Here is a 24,183-nt window from a genome sequence, read left to right as displayed (position 1 = left end):
ATCTGCAAAAAAGTGATGTAATTAATTTCTGAATCCCCCTCCAAGACTGAACTGTTATAGACCTGCAGAATTTTGTGCATCCAGAGATAGGCAGAGTCCACTGACTCTCAGCACTCTTCCTTTCCTTTTTTTCCCCTCACTCCATCTGTTCATATAGCACCTGTATTTCAATGCCTCACTGACTCTCCATCTGTTTCTATAATTTGTATCTTTCTCCTCTGCTCACGGCCCTTAAAATTTATAATAGAGGTAGGGAGACATTAGGAATGAGTGCCTCAACATGTTCACCCTGCAAAGTCTTTACACTAATGCTTTCAGTTCCTGCCTGCTGCAGCAGCTCTCAAGCCTGTTCCTGCTCCTCCAGGGCAGCTTTAGACTATTTCTAATAGCCCACCATCTGGTTCCAATAAGCAGTTAAATCTTATTTCACCCAGCTGTTGCTGCTGATGCAATTTGTACCTTTGTCCATGTACGTTCTCTGCTAGAGAATATGATCCAGCAGCAGGATCGCTATAGACCACTGTGACCTGGTTTCTAGCTGCCAGTGACTGACTGACTGAGCTCATAGTATACCAGCAAAGTAGATTTCCTTCTCAGCTGGATGTTACTAGGCCTGGAGAAAAAATATTTCCCTTTCCACATTGATATTGGCCAGTTAGGAAGTTTATTCTCACCCCTCACCTTTCTTTCACAAAAGCCAAATTTAAAAAAAAACAAACCCAACCCCAAACTGCCATTTGGTGTGAAATATAATGCTGGAAATCAATCCTGTAATATATTAATACTGCAATACATTAAGTGAAGATTTAATTGCATTCATGTCTTTCATTAAAAAGCCCATAAAATACACATAGGCATATTAGAAATTTAATATAGAGTGCAAATTCTCATGCTTAATAGTCCAGTAATATCACTTATGCCATATTAGTTAGACACATCACTCAAATAAAAGGATACATTATCAACAAACTGGTACTTGCTTAACCTTGACTAGAGAAGCCCCTGAGATTATACTTTGCAAAGGTTTTTGTTCATGTAGGAAACCAGCCAAAAAATACGGAAAAGTAACCTGTCGTACAAACAAACACTCAGTGAAGTTTTTGTCTTTTCAGCCTGTCTTTCTTTGGACTATATTGTCTCGTGTTTGTTTCTCTACTTCTAAAGCTGCCAATAGCAGCTTTGTCTGCTTCTGGGTATTTTCTATTCCTTTCCTTGGTTCACCTATACTAACACAGCACAAAAGACTGCTCTCTGATGCACGTTTCTATAAATGCTGTTGAAGTAACCCACACACTCAGGTTCTGCATTACGATACTCGGGAGGAAAGACAAGCTTCATAAATGGACAGTATTAAGGCCTTGAGAACCTCGGAACTCCAACTGTGTTTTAACACACATGATCTTAAATAAAGTCACAGCAACAGTTAATTATAGGGTGGCACTGTAAGTATCCTGGCCAGATGAAAGGTAGCTCGTGTTCCTATATCACGTATGATCTGGTATGATGAGTATTTGGTTACAGCTGCTGTTGTGCCACTGCTGGGAAAGTTAAGGATGAGATAATTTTTTAAAGAATGATCCAGGATTCCTGAAAACTAGCAGAGCTGCAGATCATAGCGCCACTGTTGTAAGGGTGAAACTATATTAGATCACAAGGCAGCTCTTTTCCAAACCAAAAGTCATAGCCATTTTCTTATTGTAACCCCCCCTGTCAATCAACTGATTATCAAAATGGAAAATCTTCAAGAGTTATTATTCCCGCGGACTGAGTCTCTCTGCCATTTTTAGTTTATCATAATGCAATTCAATCTGTCAGTGAATGTCACTTTGCTAATATACACTCTGCTTGTAATGCTTTCGGTGTAACAAAATATAGTCGCTCCCACCATTTCTTAATCTTCTGCTGGTATTCAGGCCATTTTAAGAAGGTGACCTAGTATCATTCTCTCAGGCATTCAGTTAATCTGGTGCAAAAGAACTTTAAATAAGTAGCTCCTATAGTCTGTTTTATTGGAGAAGACTCGTAGCTTTGTACAAATACAAATCCCCATGCTGGATACCTGAGGCATAAACTGGAAAGATATGCCTCTCTCTCTATATTACTAATAAGTCATGCTTTGAGCTTTTACAGTACCTTTCATCTAAAGCTCTAAAAGTGCTGTAGAAATATTAACCCCCACAATACTCTTTGCACAGAAGTAAACATGAAACCCCTGCAGTACATGTGACTTGCTCAAGGTCACAGAGCCAAGGCTGCATGCACGTCTTGGCTTTAGGGCTTCTGCTCTAGTAACTAAGCTACAATCCCAAACCCTCAGAAAATAAGCAAATAAATAAATAATCATTTTCAGTGGTCTGGCAGGACTGGCTGGAAATGAGGTGTAGTTCAGAAGACTGCAAAATAACCTCATGCAGGTGTGTCAATTTGAAACTCACTTTAATTTCATATGGAATTATAACAGTAATGAAATGAGATGGAACTCAAATGAATAATGAGCTCTAAATTGAGAAATGGTGTGATAATGCTTTCCATGGTTCAATTAGTCAGCCATCTGTAGTACTTTCTAGTAATAGTTACATTGCCTGGTTTAGAAGAGATTTAAACGCCTCTGTCTAGTTTTCAAGAACACGTACACATTATACAAGAGATACTGGGCATCGTGAGGAAAATATAACAGGAAATGTGTGTGCATTGACCCACATCCAACGGATCTAAGTTTAATAGGAAGTCAGTCTGAATATTCAGACTGTTAACTGGAAAAAAAAAATCTGGATATAACTGAACCTGCACCATGCATTTCCTTTGTAACCGGCTACTTGAAATACTTATCTCAGACTTGAATACCTTCTTGCCTTCAGTCTCTGTTTCCATCGTGGAGCCCCTGTTTGGATGTTGCCTGGTGTAGTCCTGCTCAGTAGGGCCAAGTCTAGAACTGTCTTCTGTCACATTGTAGAAGCATTGAAAAGCATTGACTCCTAACATACAGCTTACCCTCAGTAGGGGACATTTTATCCTCAGTATCTTGAGTTCATAAGGATCTCATCCTTCATCTAGGAGGGTTTAACTCGCTACAGAACTAGGATATTTTTATTATACGTAGACTGGGATGATAAGAAAAAATGTTTCTGTACTGCAGAAGTATCGGTCTAAGGTGAGAACCAGGTAACATGGGAGTTTTGAAGAAAGTGGAGCAAGCTGAAGAAGGTAAACCAAATCTGGTCTGGTTGTCCAAAGAAGAAATAGCTCTGCCTTTAGTATTTCCTGAAACCTGATATTAATCCAGAGAAGACTGGAGAGATGACACTCCATGTTTCAAGATGGCTAACACTGAATTTATTAGAGTCTGGAAGGCAGGAATTCTTTCGCAAAAGGGAAGGTAAACCGCTGAAGAAGGTTGGCTCTATGTTTCAGTTGGTGTTAGAAAGCAGCTACTGTACCATCCGGGAAAAAAGGCAGTGGAAACCCTCTTTTTTATAAAAAAAGTTTAACATAATCTGGGTTATGTCTTTCATTTTATTGATAGTGATAAAAAACTGGTTAAATCTATTACTTTGTGATTCTTGCAACGCACACAGAAGTGCGTTGCGTTGACACATCAATCAGGATTTAAACACAACCTGATTAGTTGACAGTGCCTGTCACTGAAAGGGGACTAACCTGATGCACAATGAACAAAGCGTATTGTCTAAATACTGTCTATTAAAACAGTATTTATTTATATTAATGTTAACCTACCCTTGACAAACTTTCATTGTCCTATTGCTCTGTTGCAGTTAGTAAATAATTTGCTTACTATTACCTGTCTCCAAATAGCTGAATCTTTCTGCAAACAAAAGAGAAAGTGTTTTATGAACTTTTTTTCAGATAAGGAAGGTAAGTTTCCTTCTAGGAAAGCAAGTTAGTAGCGAGCCTGTTTTGTCTATGGGAAGGAGTATAAGCATACCTGAAACTCTAATTAAATTTTTCTTGTTTTAAATTAGCATGAATATCACACCACTACAGCTCCTCCAGGACCACGCTCAGACAACTGAAGTACTGATGATTCTATAATTATAGAAACTTAATATGACTGAAGGGTTCTCTAGCTCTTAAAATGTTGTCTTTTTAGTTGTGGGTGATAAACACCTTACACATCTTTGCATTTCACCTGTCTTGATCCTAAGAGACATAGATGGTTATAGAGTTTCATCAGTTTATAGACCTTAAAAAGTTCTAGGTTACCCATTTCTTGATACAAAAAGAAAACACTTGAAATATGACATTGTGGAAATTCAGAGGAAAAAAAAAAGTCTTGCTTACAAGCTTAGTAAATGTAGATAATACTAAGTAATACTTTATAATACACATTTAGCAATAGCCATAATTTATGAAAAACAGATCATGTTCAACTACCATAAAACTTGCAAAAAACCCCCTATGTAAAAATTAAAAGCATTCTAACTAACTACTGCAGTTGTTAATAGACTGTATATATTTGTTTCTCACATATGGAGGTTAGATGAGCAATAATGTAGTACCACATGTATAGCAGTGAACTTCCTTTTAGTAAAGGAGAGGCTGGGAAAACCTGTTGTGTGAGAGATAAGGTAATATAATCCACAAGCGTTTATTGTCAGAGACTTTGAATGAGACTTGACTGAGGTGGTGACTAGGTGGAAGGTTTGTGATTAACATGTCTCACATTTAAATACAATTTAGTATTCCATTGCCTAAAACTGCATGTTAATTAATAATTAAAAATTATCTGCAGGATATCCACCTGTGAGCATTTATGAAAATAGATGCTTTATTATGCTTCTCCCCAAAGATATTGCTACACTGATTACAAATTAGCCTGTGTCTAACTATTATTAGATATGCACATGTAAATTATTATGAGATATCCACATGTATCTTTCACTGATGCAGCTACAGAGTTGTATTCGAAGGTAAAACTGCACCCACTGCATAAGACAAACAATCCATGCCTCTTCCCAAATAACTTATCTAAGTTCTGACCATAGGTTGAATTACAGTTAGCTTATGTCAGGAAACAGAAATTAACATCTGCCCCCAGATGAGATTAAATTAAAGCCACGAATATGAGTAGATGCAGCATATGAGACTATTCAGTTAATAAAGCTTCATTCCACCATTATTATATCACCCAGAGGCTGCAGCTGAAGGTCATAACTGGAGTTTCATTTTGTTGGTTGCCATTAAGTATCCCAGCATTCCACTGAATTTAGCATAGGAAAAAATATTATAAGCTCTGTTGGAAAATACTGCCTTTTTAAGGCAGCCATTCACTGTGGCCTTGACTTCAATTAGTTTGACTTCAGCCTGAGGGTATTTTGTTTTATAGCCTGCTGCAGGCTTAGTACTGCATATCAGACTGCTGCATTAGCAGAGCTCCAACATTTGACACATATCTGTGACTACTGGTATATATTTGATCCTTAGCAGCACTGTTGACTTGTGAGATGACATACTTGGATCTATCAGTGAGAAAACTGAATATTATGTCTTTAGAATAGTATTCCAGAGGTTCATCTTTTATCAGGAATACAAAAAATAACGTCAGTTAATCACTGAACCTTCCAAAATTGTGACTAAATTGGGTATTATTTTTTCATTATTTTGGTAATTGAAGAACATATAGATCCAAATAGGAAAGGGAATCCTAAAGCTATATTCATTCTGGAATTAAAGGTCACCTTTATATTGCACACTAGCAAATACAGCCTCAGTAAGATATAAGCGCTGATGAAGTCAGCAAGCAATTAAGGACATGACTCCTACATAACCTCTTCAGCTTACTAGTCACTTAATCGTACAAGGTGCTGAGCCTTGTCACCCTGGACCTAAACCACATGCTTAATTTTAAACATGTGACTTGGTTACAGGATTCTGTGAGACTACTTGTGCATAACATCAGACACCTGTTTAAATGCTTTGCTGGATCAAAGCAGGAATGCTCAGCATTTTGCAGGATTGCACGTTAACTGGGTTTTCTCTCTCCCTCCTGTTGGAAAAACTCTTTGGTGGATATACGCTTACATAGTGGGATGAGAAAAAGCGTCTTCTGATTATGTTGAGATTCTGCTTTTCAAACCTTACTGAATGGGCTGATGTTTGCTAATGAAAGTGGTCCTGATTTGTTTCTGTTCCAATTTATTTTCAGCTGCAAATTTCCAGTTCTCAGCTATTCAGTTCCAGACAAGCGTGACAGACAAGAAAGCAAAGCGGATCATTGCAAATACTGCTCTTCCTGAAATCATGTTGAGGTTATTGTCAAAAACAAACACCAAATTCCTAAATGTGAATATATCCCGGGGAGAACAAAGTGTAAGTGTCACAATAAGCTGCAAATACATTGAGTGGCTGCTTGCAAGCATATGGTCTCCCCTTTATGATTTTAGTATGCCTGATGTTTGATTTTTCAGCGTTAGGCAGATTTACACCTGGTGGACATTAAAGTAGCTAGTGTTCAGAGCTGTTTTTCTCAGTGGCTGGTTTCAGTACATCTTCACATTCTTCTTTGTTTTTCACAATTAGCTGACTCCTATAAAAATTTCCATTGACCTAATCGGAGTAGAGCAGCAGTGCAGTCCTGCGACTATTACTTTTCTCCCCAAGTAATTTTTTTCAACTGTACGCCACAGACTTTGGGGCCCTACAGTACGTTAAGGCTGGCGGCTGGTTTCAGGAATGACTGGCAGAGCTTCCGCTGTAGGGCTCCGATTCTGACAGCAGCGTCTCTCTGCAAGTGCCACGTGGCAAAGTTGGCTGCTAGACTTAAGAGGGAATTGCCCAATGCAAACAGGCATCTTTAGACGTATCATATTTTACAATGAAAGTTCTTTTCCCTCCCTTCCCTTTTAGACATGTCTTAGAAGGGTCTCGAGTCAAAGCCAAATGGTTCCCAGAAGCAATTAAAGCAAGCTACCCGGCCTATGCACTTCCAGTATGCAAGATAGCAACTAAAATGAATGGAAAAATACTAAAAGATGAGACAATAACCATTTAGTCCTCCAAATTAATGACATTTAAAAAAATTAGTATTGGTCTTTGTGATCACTATGGCAATACCCGAGGAGCTCTGGAATGCTTTGTCTGTAGCTAGTAGCCGTAGCCGTAGCCATTGCCACAGTGGGAACACCACTGTTGGAAACCGCACATGGGTATGGGAGATACACTCACACTGCTTTGCGTTTTCAGGATGGTGGCACACAGAGTAGTACATATTTGCTGTCCTACTATAATATTTGCTGTATGACTCCAGCAGAAGGTTCTGGGCCTATCTGGAAGGACCAAAGGATGCCAGTATTTATACAAAGAACTGGAAAGCTGCTTCCAAAACAAAGGTGCAAAGTGGTGCAGAAGGAAGTCCTGGCATTGCACCGATATGTTTGCAGGGTGCTGTTGCTGTCCTGATTTGATACAACCCAACAGAATCAACACAAAGCAAAGTTAGAGTATTTCTACCCTGCTTCTGGGGTGGCTCTTTGCGCAGCACTTCACATCATAACTTATTTCTCTGTTGTTCTCTCCTTATTATTCAGTACAGGGTGAAGCATTTGCTGCTTCTCTCTATGGTTTGGATGGACATCAGGGTGCACTCCGAAAAAGGGGAACTAATGGTTTGAGAGAGGCATTTTAAAGGTCTTTTTGGTTTGGGTATTGTTTTGATGCATTGTTTAACTGCTATTTCTGTACCCCCTTTGTTAGCCTACCCGTATTTTAACAGTGGTTGCTACTATTCTGTCTTCAGAATATCCACTGCTATCTTCCTACTTTCTTCTCTCCCGTGGCAAAATCCCTGATTGGAAGGAAAAATCATTAGCGCAAACAGTAATAAACAGGCTTTGATTCGCAGGAGTCAAGAGTGCTTTTAAGAATGTGGACTGATATTTATTAAATGCACTTACAGACCTCAGAGGATATAATATGGCTTAATTAATATCGCTCCTGAAGTCATAATTTCTGCTGTCACCTTTTTTCAGATGCTAGCCATGTCTTCTTAACACTCCCTTAATGCATAAACCACACTCATTTTCGAAGAAGAAGTGGTCCTACTGGCAATAAATATCACATCTAACCAAATACTGTGTGATTCAGGACATTTGGTAAGAGGAAAATGAGGACAAGGAAGTATGCTTAGGTCTAAGTATTAAACAAAATACAAGGATATCCAAGAATTGCCTTATAGAAAAAAAAAAAAAAGTCCAAGGAAAATACTTTATGTTTGCAGTACTAATTTGTATTAAATTTCTATTCATACCGTATGGATTAACATGAACAAGGGATTTTCTTTAATATTTTATTTGGCTGGATTGAGTGCAAGGGTTCCAGTACTCCGGAGATGATCATTCTGAATGACTGGGTGATCCATTAAAACATTCTGCTGAGGTATGTCTTTGTCCTGCCAGCTGGAGGATTTTGCCAGGGTTAAGTGCCAAAATAGATCTCAATATGAAAGTTTTAACTAATTCAAGGAAATCGTTATGTAACCTCACTGCCAAGAATAGTGTTCACGTATACTGTTACAGAGAGATGTGATGAAGTTGAATGTATTCGTATTTGCAAAGTGCTTTGATAAGAAGGTGTTACAGAGTGCAATATATTATCATGCTAAAGATGTACTTCAGTCTTTGAACAGGGATTGGGTAGGTGCAAAATAAGCTCAACGGGATTTTCAATTAATATGCACTGAAATAGTTTGACTAAATTCTATGAAAAGAACAAACGCTAAAGATAATCATTTGTCATATGCAAATATATAGTTATATGCAGCCATGCTACTCTTATACGCATATTAGTATCACCTCCTGCAAATATTTCCTCTTTAGAGTCTTTAAGACAAGGACAGCAGATCCATGCTTACGTGCGTTTTACATCAGCAAACATTTTGCATTACAACAAAAATCTCTCAGAATTATTGCATGATACGATTTTGTTTCCAGTATCCGTCTAATCACTAAAAATGTATTCTTTTTCACAGTTCTCCCAGGACAAAGTAGGAATAGTAAGGAATAGTATTAAAGCGAGGCTCAGAGTTAATTATGCAAGACATCTGTGATTATATGTAAAGTCTGGTTGATATTGTGTCTCCATCATTTGAAGTCAAGACCAAATGCCCCACTGACCTCAGGAGTACAGGTCTAGCCCCTTGACTAGTAAACAATTTTTATTATTATTTTATTGTACTTCTGTAAGTTCTTGCTCTGCCACAGCTACTGATGTTACATAAAAGCCAACATTCTGCAGGGACAACAAGAACGTAAAGGAGGAGGCTGACGGTCACAAATCGTAATTAGATATGCTGGTTAAACTATCACGTAAGGTAACAACAGCGCATCCTATTAGGGCTTGTTCACGTAGCTACCTGGAGCCTGGTGTTGCAGAGAATAAATGCATACCTAATTGTTGGAACTTTGACTTTAATGCCTTGGGAAAGTATTTACCTTTAGAGAACCTTAAGCTGCTTGGTCAACATTTACTCTGTACCTTTAACCAAATGGGAAGGTTTTATATATAACCATTAAACAAACAAGTTGTGGCAAACAAGTTTATGGTACACTGGTATATAAAGGCTTTTAGCCTTTTTTTAAAGTAATTTCCCTCAAGATAATAACATGCAATTTTTTTCTATCACTTCCCCAGTCTCAGACCAAATGCCTTTTGGCAAAACTGGGAAGTACATGTTTATTCTGTCAGATTTCTTTTCTTAAGAAAAAAAATATCCTTTGTATAATGTAGTCATCATTCAGAGAACATATAAATCTTACACTGTTACTCCATTCATATGTTTTTTTTTTTAAACTGTCATGCCAAATTAATCCCTGGTGCAATATTGTGTCACCAGTGAAGCCGTGCCACTTGCTTGCTTGGACTCTTTAGTTCTAATGGAAAGATTTATCTTTCCAAAGAGTTTCTCTGTCTTCAGTACTTACTACATGGAGCCTTGGAAATCTCGCCTGTTTTGCTGTTATTATCTCTTTTCCTTATATAGTGTATGTTTTCCTTCTTTTTTAATCATGGTTTTCTTTATTGGAATGTGCAGAAGGTTTTCTCATATATGCAAAATAAAAAACCCACTGTGATTTATACAGGTACAGTTATGCAACTTTATTTAGCTTTGTTGTGTTTATTGCACTTAATGAAATAATTTGTTATTGATAATGAGTAATTCTGCAGGTAAATTATACCTGATTAAATGCAATAGCTTGTTCTTCTTTACTTGTATATTTAATTGCTAAAACCAAGACTGTCCTGTGTGTTGAGATCATTGCTGAATGGAGGGGGTTTCTTTAATTGCAAAGATCCAGGTTTGATGAATATTTTAGATACTTTGTCTGTGATACTGTACACAGAATATCCACAAGAGGGAACCGTTTTACATAAAGAGGAGTCATTTCCTTGCTGCCAAAATACTGCTTTCTGGAACCAAACCCTCCGGATTTATGTCGAGCTGGCATGATTGTCCCCCGTACTATGCTATATGGTAGCAACAGGAAAAACACAGGTAAACACAGTGTTTATTGTGTTCTGTAAATAGTATTCAGTTAAATAAGTAAATTTTGAACTCTCTTGTTGAAATATTAAATAGAAAACTAAACCGAAAACGAATCCACGTAAGTTTGTGTTTGCTCGGAACAGATCTCTCCAGGAAACAGAGCTGGAAAGCCTTGTTTGGTCTGGAGGCAATGTGAAATGCAGTTGTTGCATCCGTAAATGAAGCATGCAGCCCCAGTGTGCTCTTTCAAGCTCCCCTTCATAAAACCTGTACTAGAAAGCAGGCCTTTCCTTATTCATAAAGGAGTAAGCTCAAATGGTACTTAACTTGAGTGATACTCATTCAAGTATCATTTGTATCTCTGCCTACAAACCAGTGAACAAAATACAGTTACCCACTTTATATATATGCTTTGTCTTTAGCAGATAATTCCCATTAAGCAAACTTTTCACTGGTAATGTAAGTCTCACCAGTTGATATCAATGAGTTTGCCTTTGTGTGTGAGTTTTGTCGTAAGTATTTGTAGAAGTGAGACCTATTTGTATAAATAAGAGGAGTTTTGTTTATACAGATAACAGGAAAGGTTTTTCCCTGGATATATAGTGTGAAATTTATCAACTAAAACTCCTAATGTATGTGTTAGTTGGTTTATGAATGGTTTTTGAGCAGCAGAACTTAAAATCAGCTTTTTACAAATGATCACAACAAATCTCCTACCCCTGTCCAAATCTGTGTGTAAATGTTGTGTAAACATGTTCAGAGCAAATTATTTTAAAGTACAGTCCATATCCTGTGGTGCACTCGGTTTGCTTTAGCCTGAATTTTTCATTAGGACCATCCTTTTTATTTGTGGGTACAGCATTATGGGGATGCTATTTTAGAAGTGCCTAATGGTCCTGTTTGCATTTGGAGCGCTCATGAAACCAACGTCTGCAGCACTCAGCTACAACAGTACCCGCAGTCACAGAAATACTTTTCAACTCATACCTTCTGAATGTATAAAGTGAGAAAACAGATTGTCAAACTGTGGCGCCTCTGTCAAATCTCCTGGGCCCTCTCAAACAGCAAGAGAAGACATATGCCATATCCGTGGCTTCAGAGACCCAGCCCTTGTTATCTATCAGAGCAGAATACAGAAGAAGCCCCACCGCGCAAAAGCCTTCCCTGGGATACGCTGTGCTACTGCTGCTCACTGCTCAGGTCTTTCGAGGTGCACAGGGCTTGCGGTTTCCATTAGCCGTAAGAGCGTCTGTAAGTACCTGGCACTTGTGAAGATCAGACATCGAGTGGCTGCGTTACGACACTCCTGCCCTTGCTCCACTCCTGGTGTTTGCTGACGGATAAAAGGATCCGTAGGTATTCGTGCAGCCGTGAGAAGGCTGCTCCTTGAACACCAACCCAGAAACGCAGAGCAAATGACCATCAGGACCAGGTTCTGAGGCCAGGTCCCAAAGTGTGTGATCCTGCCACGATGACAGTTTGTGGCCCAGGTGGCTTTCTAGTTGTGGGGAGGGTTGGTAATGAAAGACATGGGGGGGGGGCGGGTAGTAGCAGCTGCGGCAGCGCAGTCTGGGGTTGCACGTGGCAGCTGTGACATGCAGTTTCTTTTCAACATGACTTGTTTTCTGCACCTAGAAATCCTCCACTTAATTCCCTCTTACTACAGCCTCCTGGGAATGGGCTGCTTCAGGTGCACTATGTAGCTGACTATCCGCTTTCCTCTGGGATACAGTAATGTAGTATTTCCTCAGTTGTATATACCTCCATATTATTGTCTAATGCTTTCTCTATTCAGAGGCCTCTATTAATCCCTTCTTGAGAAAGGAAGCCCTGTCTTGAAGGAACAGACTGGAGAAACAGACTGGAGTGAGACATCATGATAAACTCACAAAGTTAGACAAGCGGTGGTGTTACTGCACAAAAAAGTGGAGGTGAGAGGGTTAGAGGGCCCCATAAAAAGCTTTGAGCACTCATAAAATCTCATTACCATCAGTTAAGTAGAAAACAAAAATAAACAAAGCCATGGCAGATGCAGAAGGAGGAACTACTACTAATAAAGGTTAAGAGATTACTATTTCATAATGGTGGCTCCGTGTAGCGACTAGATCAGATGGGGAAATGTCATGCACACATAGGCTGTTGGTTCTTACCCTTGGAAAGATGTCAAGAGGATCTGCATAATACTTTGGGCAGGCAACAGAGTGAGCAGACCATGTGCCAAATGGAGATTTTTATTTATATACAAACAGAAATAAATAGATATATAAAAAAATAAATTCCTCCGCTTTTCAGTGGGAATCTGAAAAACAGCAGGAGACAACTATCCAGATTTTCTTGCTGCCCCCCCCCCCCCCCCCCCCGTCCAGTGTGTCATTCTGAATTGCTATTTCTATTTCTAAAGGTTAATTTCAGGAACGTTCTCGGCATGTGCAGCAGTCTACGGTGCGTTTGCGGAGCCTTTGCAGTATTTCCCCGTCTCAATTAAAGACACGCCAAGAAAGCCTTCAGCGGAAAGACCCTCGCCACGGTTCCTCGATACTTATTTCACGCTCCCTCGCCGCGTTTCCACCCACCACCCCCCCCCCCCGCCCGGCATCCCCGGGCACCTGCTGCTGCAACTCAGCCGCCTCCTGCAGCCTCTGCCCCCCCGCCATCGGCCGCCCCCCCGCCATCGGCCGCCCCCCAAGGCGCCTTTGCCGGCGGGCTGCGGAGGGGCCGCGTCGCGCTGCGCGGCGGCGGAGGGATGGGGCAGATGGGCGGCGGGGGGAACCGGCGGGGCGGCGGGGGCCGGGGCCGCGGCAGCGCCGCGCGTTAGCCGCTGCGTCACGACACCCGCCACGCCAGCCCCGCGCGCGGGGAGGGGAGCGGAGCGGAGGGGGGGCCGCTGCCGCCTGCCCCCGCCCCACCGCGGCTGCGGAGAGCGGAGCGGAGCGGAGCGCTGCGCGGCGGCGATGGACCCGCCGGGGCCGGCGGGACTTGTTGGACCGGCAGCTCCCCGGCGCGGCCGGGCACCGCCTCGCCGCCACCTGTGAAGCGCCTCGTTGCCCCCTCACCGCCCCCCCCCCCCCCCCCCCGCCCTCCCCTCAGCCGCCGTCCTCCGGAGCGGTCGCTCGGTGCCTCGGCGGCCCCGCCAGCGGGACCCGGCGGCCGCGGGGCGGGGAGCGCGGCACGGCGCTGCCCATGGGGGGCCGGCGGCCCGCCTGAGCCGGCGCCCCCACCCCCGGCGGCAGCGCGGCGTCCCGGGCCGGCGCGTCCCGGGCCGGCACCCCCTCCCCGCGGGGCCCTTGGTGCGCCCCGGGCAGGGCCGCGGCTGCGGGCGCGGGGCCGTCGCGTCCCCCGGCGGCAGCTAGGGAGGGGCGGGGAGCCGGCGGCAGCGGCGCCTCTGCGCGTGTGGGAGCAACAGCCTGAGCGACAGCCGGGGCCCTGGAGGGAGCTCCTGAAGGATGGGCGAGGAGGCGGCGGCAGCGGCAGCGCACGCACAGATGGGCCAGCGGAGGATGAATTAGGAGCCACAGGAGGCTGCTGCCGGCACCGAGGGGGGAAGAGGAGAGGAAGGGGCTGGACTTGGAAGAAGACGAGGAGGAGGAGGAGGAGGAGGGTGCGCGCGCGGGGGGGGGGACCGAGTATCGCTAATAACAAGTTAAAGACTAATAACAATAATAACAGATCATCTCCGGGAAGATCCGCGGCGGAGGCTGAGAGATCCCCGCTGAGGCCAGCGGGGTTGCCGCGCTGGGTATCTTGGAGAGACGCTCCGAGGCATCAGTTTGTGGTGGTGGTGGATGATTTTTTTGGGGGTGGGCGGGGTGGGGGCTGCGTATGCGGGAGAAGGAAGGGGTGGGAATCTGAGGAGGAGACTACCTTTTTATTATTATTTTTAATTTTTTTTTTTTTACATTATTTTCGCCGTACGAGGAGGACGCTCGGAATTCACCGGCCTGTCGGCTCCCGAGAGGGACCCGGGGATCGCGCGGCCGCTTTTCTTCGTCGTCTTTTTTTTTTTTTTTTGCCCATTTGGTTTGTTTGTTTGCTTGCTTTGATTTGGGTGGTTGTTTTTTTTTATTATTTTATTATTTTTATCATTTTCCTTTTTCCGCTGAGCAGCAGCGGCGGCGGCAGCAGCAGCAATATGGCTGGTGATGGGTTTTTTGGGGGGCGCTGGCGGCGGGAGGAGCTCTCGGAAGCCCCTGCGCGCCCGGCTCGCTGTTAGCTATGGCAAATGGCAGCGGCGGCGGCGGCGGCTCCTACCCGGGCGGCAGCGGCGGCGGCGGCGGCGGCGGCGGCATTAGAATGAGTAACAATATCAACGCCAACAATCTCAACACAGACTCGTCCTCCTCCCCCGTCAATGTGCCCAAGATGGATGCGCTCATCATCCCGGTGACCATGGAGGTGCCCTGCGATAGCCGCGGACAGCGCATGTGGTGGGCTTTCCTCGCCTCATCCATGGTCACTTTCTTTGGGGGACTGTTTATCATCCTGCTGTGGAGGACCCTCAAGTACCTGTGGACTGTCTGCTGCCACTGCGGGGTCAAAAACAAGGTAACTCCCCCTCCCCTTCCCCTCCTGGTGCCGGTGATGGTTTGGTGCGGTGGTGGGGAGGAGGAGGAGGAGGAGTGGGAGCCCAGCCTCGTAAACCGGGACACCTGGCCGAGGTGGCCCTGGAGGAGAGGCCGTAGGGCTGCTGCTGGACGGCAGCGTGCTGGCTGCTGCTGGGGCAGGCTCGCCACGGGCTGTGGGGAGCCGCAGCGTGCGGAGCGTGGCCGGAGGGCCGAGGTGTTGGGTGCAGCCCTGAGACGTGCCCCCCCCCCGCCCACCCCAGGCAGGGACACGCTCGTTTTAGTCCGGTGGCGCGGAAGTCACACCTGGTGTCCGCTCGCCCTCGCGGCGAGGCGCGCGGTGGGACGGTGGGTTCAGGAGTTGATACGCTCCCCCGGGACCGCGTATGGTGGCGGGCTGGGAGTGTATTCGCTGATCCAAACTCTCAGTTCTCTTGTGGAACGAGAAACTTTGGCAAAATTGGAAAGGTAAACTTCCCACGCAAGTAAATCTTTTTAAAGCTAGTTCCGCTCCCTGAGAACCTTTGACGCTTCTGTTTGATAAACTAAATGTAGCGATCTAGAAGTATGAGTGCATTCGTAAGTAGCGCACTAGATCAGCGTTCTTTTAACCTAAGTGCGAAATCTTTAGGGCAACCTCTCTGCCCCTTTGATTTTTGCATGTGACCAGCTGGAAGAAAGCATAGTACATGAAGTAAGGTCGGCTCCTGGTTCGAAGGGTCTCTTTTCAACCCAAACCCAAGAACTTGCTCAGGTCCAGACTTTCATTTTTGTTTAAGACAAATGAGATAAGTATTAAGACTCTGTATTTGTGAAAGTGGATTTTGACAGACCCCAAAATAGATCAGCAGCTGGAGTTTCTCCCCTTCCCTTTTCACATTTTTTGGATTACAAATGGAATAATATCTGCTTCAGTTATTCCTGGCACACAGACACCCACAAAAACACACACACCTTTTAATATATGGTTGCTAGGTTGCTGGCTTGCTTTGACGTACAGTGAGCTGTCTTCCCCTTTCTCCTGTCCCCTCCCCCCTAAACACACTTGATACAGCGCATAACCCAGCTGTACGAAGGATCTAACTCTTAGGGGAAACCAGAAACAAAGTTAGAGTGGGAGAAGTTATGGTACTTGTTTGTTTGTGTATTTGGGTTTAGCGAGGTAGGCGTCCAGTTCGGATTGCCTAAACGAACCTCCACATGCCAGTTGGAAGTAGAACAGTTACAGTGAACTTGGCCTATCTATGGAAGAAGTGATTGCTAGAGATAAGGAATAAGTAAAAGCTTTTAACTCAACCTTAAGTAAGCATCAGGAAACCTGCCAGGCAGTATCACTTCTCTATAGGCATTTTTTATTTCCTTCAAAACCAAACTTGAACTTTCTTAGACAGGTGTTAGCCAGGTATGATGACAAAGCTCAAATGAATTGGGGATAATAAGCGTGTCTTGTAAAATACCATTTCCTACAACAGTAAAAGGAGATTTTCAAGGATGGGTGGGTAGTTAAGACTTACCTTCAGTTTCTTCTGTGTCTGTTTAGCATTTTCCTCTCCACATGGTGAGACAAATCTGCAAGGGCTGTCAGGGATCTTGATGAAAAAGAAAATCCAACAGGTTATCACCTCGTGCTTCTTTCCTTGAGAGAATGAAAAGTTAGAGACGTATACACAGCCTTCGTACGCGTAGTGTCTGATAGTCCATTGTTGGGACATAGTCAGATCATTTCATTTCTTAACCAGTACACAAAGGTATATGCAAATTGTCTTTAAAACCTCTTAGGTTAAATGGATATCAGTTCGCTAAATAACAGGTATCATCGAGGCATTCCAACACATCCAATGATCTGACATATTGTGGCTATGTCAGGTTGTAAGCTTTGAGTTCATTTCATGTTTGAGACCTGAAGTAGCTATGTCCATGAATATCATTCCCCAGGGCAGGAGGATAAAGGACTCTGCAGGTAGGGGGAGATATATGTCTCTTTTTAGATTGTATTTATTCCACTTGCAAGGGTTTTCAAGCCTCTGATGAAGAAGAACTTTCAAGGGCTTATCCTGCATTCCTTACATGCTAAAGTGGGCAATTGGAGGGAATTCTCTGTGTGTGAGGAGTAACTAGTTATTGCAAAACACTTTTCTAGTATTTAGGGTATAAAGGCTAACTGAAGTAACAACTGGAAATATCTTAAACTTTGCTGTTATCAAACACATGCTTTGTGCTGCATGGTAACTTGGGAAAGGCTGCCGAGGCTGCGGGTGAAAAATGTGAATGCATATATATGCTATGGCGACTATATTGGACCTGCCAGCAAAAGCAATTTTATAAGAAGTAGCTCCTCCTGCTGTGGGACTGAAGAAGTTTTCTGCATGTTAGGACCTTTCTTTCCCTGCGCTGCCTCTTCTGCTGCTCCGCAGGTTGTAGCAGAGTTGGGTTATCCAACGTTGTCTCACCATCTACCTAAAGAGTGGTCCCAGCGAGTGAGCTAAACGAAATCTTCCTCATGTCTACTTTCTGTGGCTTCTTATTGAATAATTCACATATATATGTGAATAATTCCCAGTTACTGTGCTAACACCTGTGTCTGTATATGTTATTGCAAGAAACGGCAAAAAGTTTCTTTTTTTTTTTCCTGCTGTATTCTAAGCACAACATTGTATTCCTCAGATTTGTCTGTGATTGTCAACTTGATTTTGGGATGTAACACTTTTTAATGGCTACATAGAAGGATTTAGAATATGTTTTTTCTTTTTTTTTTTTTTTTTTTCCCCCTCCTCAACTCATTGAATTTAAGGTTGGAATTTAAAAATGTGATATAAACAGTTTAACACTTTGTGGTATGAAATTTCACTAGAGTGTTTTGTTTTTTTTTTTCCCTTGGAGATAAGAAAGTCAAGATACTGTAAGTCAATAATATGAAAACTTTTGGTAACAGAATGATAAACGTTGCCCCTTAAAATTCCATATCTAATTTATGTTATCATATATGAATAGAACATTAATATTAATAATGTACTAAAAGTGATTGCTGAAGTTTTAGGATTTTTATGCTCCATGCTTGCTTTGTGAGATGACATTTTTTTAAAATCCATCAAAAAGAAGAATGTAAATCTCGACTTGTGTTGTCAGTGTTTCATGTAATGTGAGAGTCATTACAATTGAAGCCCTTGTATTCCTTTATTTAATATGATACATAATTTTAGATGTAATTCTTCCAAAATTAGCTACAGTCATATTGCAGAGACTTAACAAATGCTGTTTTTCTCCTCAGTGTTTACATCTACATTTTTAGGAATGCTTAGATACCATTAAAGAACATGTCTTCTCTTTGCTTTTTCTTTGTCCCTTGACCAACTCATTCCTGTTTGTGTATGGGAAGTAGAATGTGAGACTGAAATTCAGTGGGCTGGACTCTGACACCATTAGTTGCTCTTGTTGCTGGAAATAACAGAAAAATAAAATAAATATGCATAGTGAAGTACACAGTGCACACAGTGGCTAAATGCATATTATACAATCTGTAGTTCTTTTGATTATATGGATCTGCAACTGCATTTTCTGTGCTCCTGAAGGGCATTTTCTACTGACATTATCTGTTAACTATCTTTTGGCGTTGAACAAACTCTTAAACAAGAAGAAGGAGCAGTGGAATGAGAGAGCACAAGTTTGGGGCACAGCCAGCTCCTGAAGCTGGCCAGTGCAGAATGAAGTGAAATTTGTATCCTTCCAAAGAATGTGATACTGGACCCTATATCACTGCTCCTTGGTTCCCGAAAGAGTGGTACCCCTTATCTACCTTATGCCTTCAGGGCTCTAGGAGGTAGGAAGTATCTTTATCGCTATGCTCCTATTGGAATGATTTCAGTGTTTTGAAGACCTTTCCTCCCCACAACCCAGGACTTGTAAACACAGAATGAAATTACATTGTGATTATAGATAGCAGTTGCTAGTCTGAAATTACAAATCATAGTAGTCTTCTTTGATATTTGTCTACATATTTTGGAAGTTTAAAAAACTATACAGTGCTAGATTTGGTCAGTATAAACCAAGCAACATTCCCATTTGTTTTGAATAGAAAAATGCTATTTTTACTGGAAGTACAATATTTGCAGAAGTCTTCTTTGAAAAGTTAAGAATTTTCACCCAGACCTCTAAGGCCTGAGAAAATTTCTAAGTGGAAAAATTTAAGTTTTCCCTAAAAGAAGCAGCATTCTACTGAACTGGCTCTCGTATAGCTAGGTTTGTTGATTTCCTAGCAATACTTGCATAAATATCCTCTCCAAATAAAAATTAAAGAAACAAAATAAACCGAAGGCACTATATGTTGAGAAAAGTATTGAAAGTACATGGGAAGGCGTGTGTGGACACGTAATGCAGGAGATCCCTTCATTTAAGTCTGTATGTGGAAACCTCACCTTGACTCTCGAAGATGTACTAAGCAGAAGCGTATGAACAACTGGAAGGCTCGAGGGATTAGCAGCGGACTGTAATGCATTTCACTCGGTAGTCACATGCGCAGCCTGGCTCAAGGCACCGAATCCTTCCTGTCTCATGGCTATCAGGTGGTCTGCACGTAATTACTCCGTGAGCGTCCCACCGGACAGGTTGCCAATTACGAGATGGACATGGTGGAGAGGTCAAGGACTGAAAGAAAAGGTACTCGCCGCTCTTTGCGGATGGTGTTTCTACAAGCGAAAAGAGGCACCGGTATGGAGAGGTGTGTGCTGCTGTTTTCCACGCTGTGGAAAGGAGGACGCTTTTGGCTCTCTGGAGCTCATAATGGATTTCACATTTTATAAACACATGCTAAAATTGGTTATGCATGCAGAAAAGAAAATGTATGGGCGAGGATTTAAGCTGTAAACCGAACAATCTCAACCAAAATGTTATTTTGATGCAGTATCATACTTATTTTCAAGGCTTTGCAACGCATACATTTGAGGAGAAAATCTACGCTCAGAAAGAATTTGCAACTCTCATGCGTTTGCAAATCTGTAAATGCTCGTTGGAAACCATTAGATTTCACAATTTTTTCCAGTTTAGCTCAACAGAAGAAATGCATGTAATAGAGAACAAAAAGCTTTTAAATAACAGTGATCTATGTCCGCAGTTTTGATGTGGAGGGATTTCTGAATGAAGAATGAGGGCAGTTTACAGCCCCAGAGATAGAAACACTAAAAATTTAGAGCGCACTAGTCCTGAGTATAATCTCTGCAGGGACAGGACCTAATGATTATAATTTAAAAAGCAATGATGGTCCGTGTCTGTCCTGTACTATTGCAAGAAAGTGGATTGTGAATCTTAGTCATTGAGTGTTCTTCCTGGAACAAATCCTAAAAAGCAGCAGTAATCTCTAGTCAGCAGGCAAAATACACAGCAATGGTCAGTGTTCTTTCAGAGATTGGCTCTGCTAGTCTGTGGAATCCAACTCAGATTGACAAAAAATTATGTAAATTTCAGGGTTGACGGGTAATAATTCCTCAGCAAGATCAGGCTGTAGTTCAGCAGCGGTGAGGCATTCTGTAGTGTGAGATTGTAGGGCAGCAGTTCCAGAGAACCTGGTGAAGCATAAACATAGAATAACTCTAGATGAAATTAGGGGATGGGGTGTCCTTTCAGTTCCGTTAAACATACCTAGTCATATTGCATAAAATTATGTATTTTACATGTATGAAAACTATCGAATTATCAGAGGTCTGAGAAGGACAGGGTGAATACAGCTTGTGGAGGTTTTCTAAGGGAAAGATTGCTGAAACGTTATGTGTGGGTGTTAATGGTGAAAAAATATTTTTCTCCCCTGCATATCATTTCAGTGACAAAAGGAAAGGGACTATACTTTAAAAAGCTATCATAAATGCTGTGTTTCTGTAATGAGTTCAAATGCTGCTACATGGTTGAAGGCTTAGAATCACAGACTGTCTCAAGTTGGAAGGGACCCATAAGGTTCATCGAGTCCAGCTCCCTGCTCCTCGCAGGACTACAGTACCCGACTCTTATACCCACCCTGTGGTGGGAGTGCAAAACTCCATTAGATCACAAGACTAGACTGGCATTTATGCCAACTTTACGCAGGGCTAAATACACAAATTCCCAGTTAGATTTCATGGTTTGTTAAGTGTGAGCACTTCGTCCATGGCACATAGGTCACCTTGGGTGACAGTGGAAGGTGGAAGTGCAGCAGAAGTTTGTTAGCACTTTTACCAATACTATAGCTGGATGAATAAATGAGAAGGAAAGATACCCATCTTCCATGCCTGTCAGAGATGTATTGGTCAGGAAGGGCTCACTTTGAATCCTGATGGTATTTATAGCCTGAGAATACATCGGGCTTGCATCTTTGAGAGGAACACTTTATTCCCATATATAGTATGCGTGGTTCTGTTTAGATGAATGTGCTGCCACTGAAATGTGTTGAGTTCAGTTTGCTTTGAGATGATGTATTGCGTGTATTTGTCTGTTTGAGAGTTATAGAAACGGAGAGCGTTATCCAAAACCCGTTGAAATAGAGGGAGGCAGTCCTAATAACTTCAATGGTTTTGGACTCAGGCCTAGATGTTCACAGCGTTCTAGATGAATCAGGTTTGTTTTTTTTTTTAATGATTCTTATGTTAACATTTTAAGCTTTTAAAAGCTTTTTCCTTTTATTGTAGCGAGGTGTATTTATTTGGCTTGTGGCCATTTTGTCTGGGATTTCAACATTAGAAACATAATATTTAAAAATCACACAAGGTATGTTTCCATTCCAGTCAAGACTTACACCTTCTGCCAGGCCCCCCCTTGGAAATCAAAATCTGAGGGCTTGAACTGCTGATAATATCCTATCATGGCATCTCTCCTGCAAGCTGATGTGCAATGGTAAATATTGGCTCTTGTTTTAGAACCGCACGTTTAGTGGAACTGGCAAAGGTCCCTTGCCCCGTGGATCACCTGCAGGACAGACACGCATGTGCAGCTGCAGCCCTGAGTCCTGGAAGTCCCTTTGCATGTCCTTAGTTAGCTTCACTACCTAATTTAAATATCAGAATTGCTGATGTATAGTGGAGAAAAAAAACCCAAATCTCATCACCAGGCCAGAAGAGTATTGAGAAGTACTGTAACATCATCAACAACTGCAGCATAACACAACTGGGCCAGAATTTGAGTGGCTTGTCACTATAACTGTTAGATACAGGTGTTACTGTGTTGAGTTTTTATTGCTCTTTGTATACCAAGGAATAAATTTATAATAGTTTTGTTCCCCTTTGTCCAAGCAAATGCTGACTAAATATTTGGCATTTTCTTTCTTGTTATATTTCATTCAATTTTCATGATATCGTTAACATTTTTATGTAATAGTTTAGCCCTTACTTGTTAAACTAAAAAGGTGACTTACTTCAAATTTGCTATTATTAATGAGATTAGCACTACTGGTGTTGGGTTCATTTTCTATTTTAAGTACAGGGGAAACATTATTACTGATACACCTTTTTAAAAAACCTGTTTGCAAATGGTGACCTTAATATTACAAAAGTAAAGTGAAATATATTAGAGTGATTCTTTGTTCAAGCATCTTGTAATTTTTTTCTAGTATGAACTCTATTAAACTCATTTTAGTTGTGATTTATGCATGGGTATTCTGGTGGACAGAAATTACTTGAAAAGGATTATTAGCTTCTTTGACCTGTAATGGTCATGGCTGGTGTAGAGCACTTCAGATGCTTTCAGATACGGTGAATCCTTTGGCTCCAAGTGATTTGACATCACTTTTTTGAAAGTGAGTTTGCTGATCAAGAGGCAGATGCTGTGTGATGTTTTTACATTTTCTAGGTTATCGTACTATAAATATTGTTTCATAAGGAAGCTGATAAACTCTACTTGGGTTTTACGGACCGAAGGAAAAACCCTCCTTTTTCCTTTTCCTTTTTAGTCACAAAAACAGCCTAGTTAGGAGAAAATATCACAGGATCTGTCTGTATGTGGTGCAAACATTTTTTCCCCATGAGGGAATTTTTTTAACGTTTTGATTATACACTTCTGATAAATTGATTTTGTTATGTGGGAAGTTTTTCCAACTTTTTGTGTTAGTTTTCTTCTGTTCCCGATACATTTATATCCAAAGTCTTCTGATGCCTTCAGCATCAGAAACAGTGGACTGCTGGGTTTATGTTCACATTATTTTCATATCACTTAAGGCTCTCAGCTATAATGCGTGCTTGTTTCCTTGCGTCCTTTACTGTAATGTTATTTTTCTCCTGTCCCCAGGATGAGGTTATAGTCACCATTTGTTATGTTGCACTTTTTTTAGAGAGACGTGGATTATATGCTTAAGGAATAATGTCTTCAATTGAGAGAGGGTCTGGGTTTTGGTTTAAGGTCATACAAAAATTTACCTGACTAAATGCTGGCTTTACTCCTCTGACTCTGCCTTATATGTGTAAGTTACGGTGTTGTCTCTTCATGAGTCGGAAGAGCAGAATTTGTATTATGGATCTGTTGTTCCTAAAAGAAAACAACACTAAAAACTTAACAGTTTTGATATTTGCAAAAATAATTTTCGTTGCTTTGCCGGAATGTGCCCCTAGGATATAATAAAGTTTTAATTTACCAGAAGTGGAAAATGCTGTCCAAAGTGTGGAGCTTTTATTCTGCCCCTATGATTTAAGTGCTAAGATTTTAATGTTAACTTAAATGATATGTGCTGTAGGAAAACCTTGGTATCTTTGAGTTGCCAGCTGAATGATAAAATGTGATTCCAGGAGCAGAAGAAAAGAACATTTGATTTTTCTGATTTCCAGTTGATGGCATTTTGTTTGTTATTAAATTATGCATAATTTTTAAAGAAAACTCACACAGCAGTTGTTCAGGTTAATATGTGGAACTTAGGTCAAGACTTCCACAAAACAGCCGTTTAGACACCAAAATTTATATTTAAGATCTGAATGAGGAGTTTGGTTTCAGAGTCAGCGATAATTTCGGATGGTTTCAGAAAGAGGTATTATTGTTCTTGAAAACTTACTTTCTTATTTAGATGTTGTCAATGAACATAACAGCTAAAATCCAGGTACCTTTTTTTTTTTTTTTAATGTTGACGTAACACATCATATTCTTTACTTGAGCAGGGTTTACCTAATCCCCTGGCTTCTCTTCTCT

General features: G+C 41.7%; 1 protein-coding gene and 1 long non-coding RNA gene across 45 annotated transcripts in view; both read left to right on the top strand.

The window, feature by feature from the left end:
- Positions 1-2,693: 2,693 nt before the first annotated feature.
- Positions 2,694-10,607, top strand: LOC115348608. Its single transcript, XR_003925870.2, has 3 exons — positions 2,694-3,204; positions 6,164-10,094; positions 10,356-10,607. It is a non-coding gene; the product is annotated as an uncharacterized LOC115348608 (long non-coding RNA).
- Positions 10,608-14,312: 3,705 nt separating this feature from the next.
- KCNMA1 (potassium calcium-activated channel subfamily M alpha 1) overlaps positions 14,313-24,183 on the top strand; it is a 527,339-nt gene continuing 517,468 nt past the window's right edge. For 21 of the 44 annotated variants that reach the window (XM_030030391.2, XM_030030386.2, XM_030030381.2 and 18 more), the window contains exon 1: positions 14,317-15,040. In XM_030030391.2, coding sequence (XP_029886251.1) covers positions 14,711-15,040 — 330 coding nt within the window. In that variant the 5' untranslated portion in view covers positions 14,317-14,710. The other 23 variants (XM_030030393.2, XM_041127122.1, XM_030030395.1 and 20 more) reach the window with 5 other exon arrangements.

The sequence above is a fragment of the Aquila chrysaetos genome, chromosome 11 (assembly GCF_900496995.4).
Source record: "Aquila chrysaetos chrysaetos chromosome 11, bAquChr1.4, whole genome shotgun sequence".
Lineage (NCBI taxonomy): Eukaryota > Metazoa > Chordata > Aves > Accipitriformes > Accipitridae > Aquila > Aquila chrysaetos.
The sequence above is the reverse complement of the archived record's forward strand: the minus strand, read 5'-3'. Positions and strand labels throughout refer to the sequence as shown.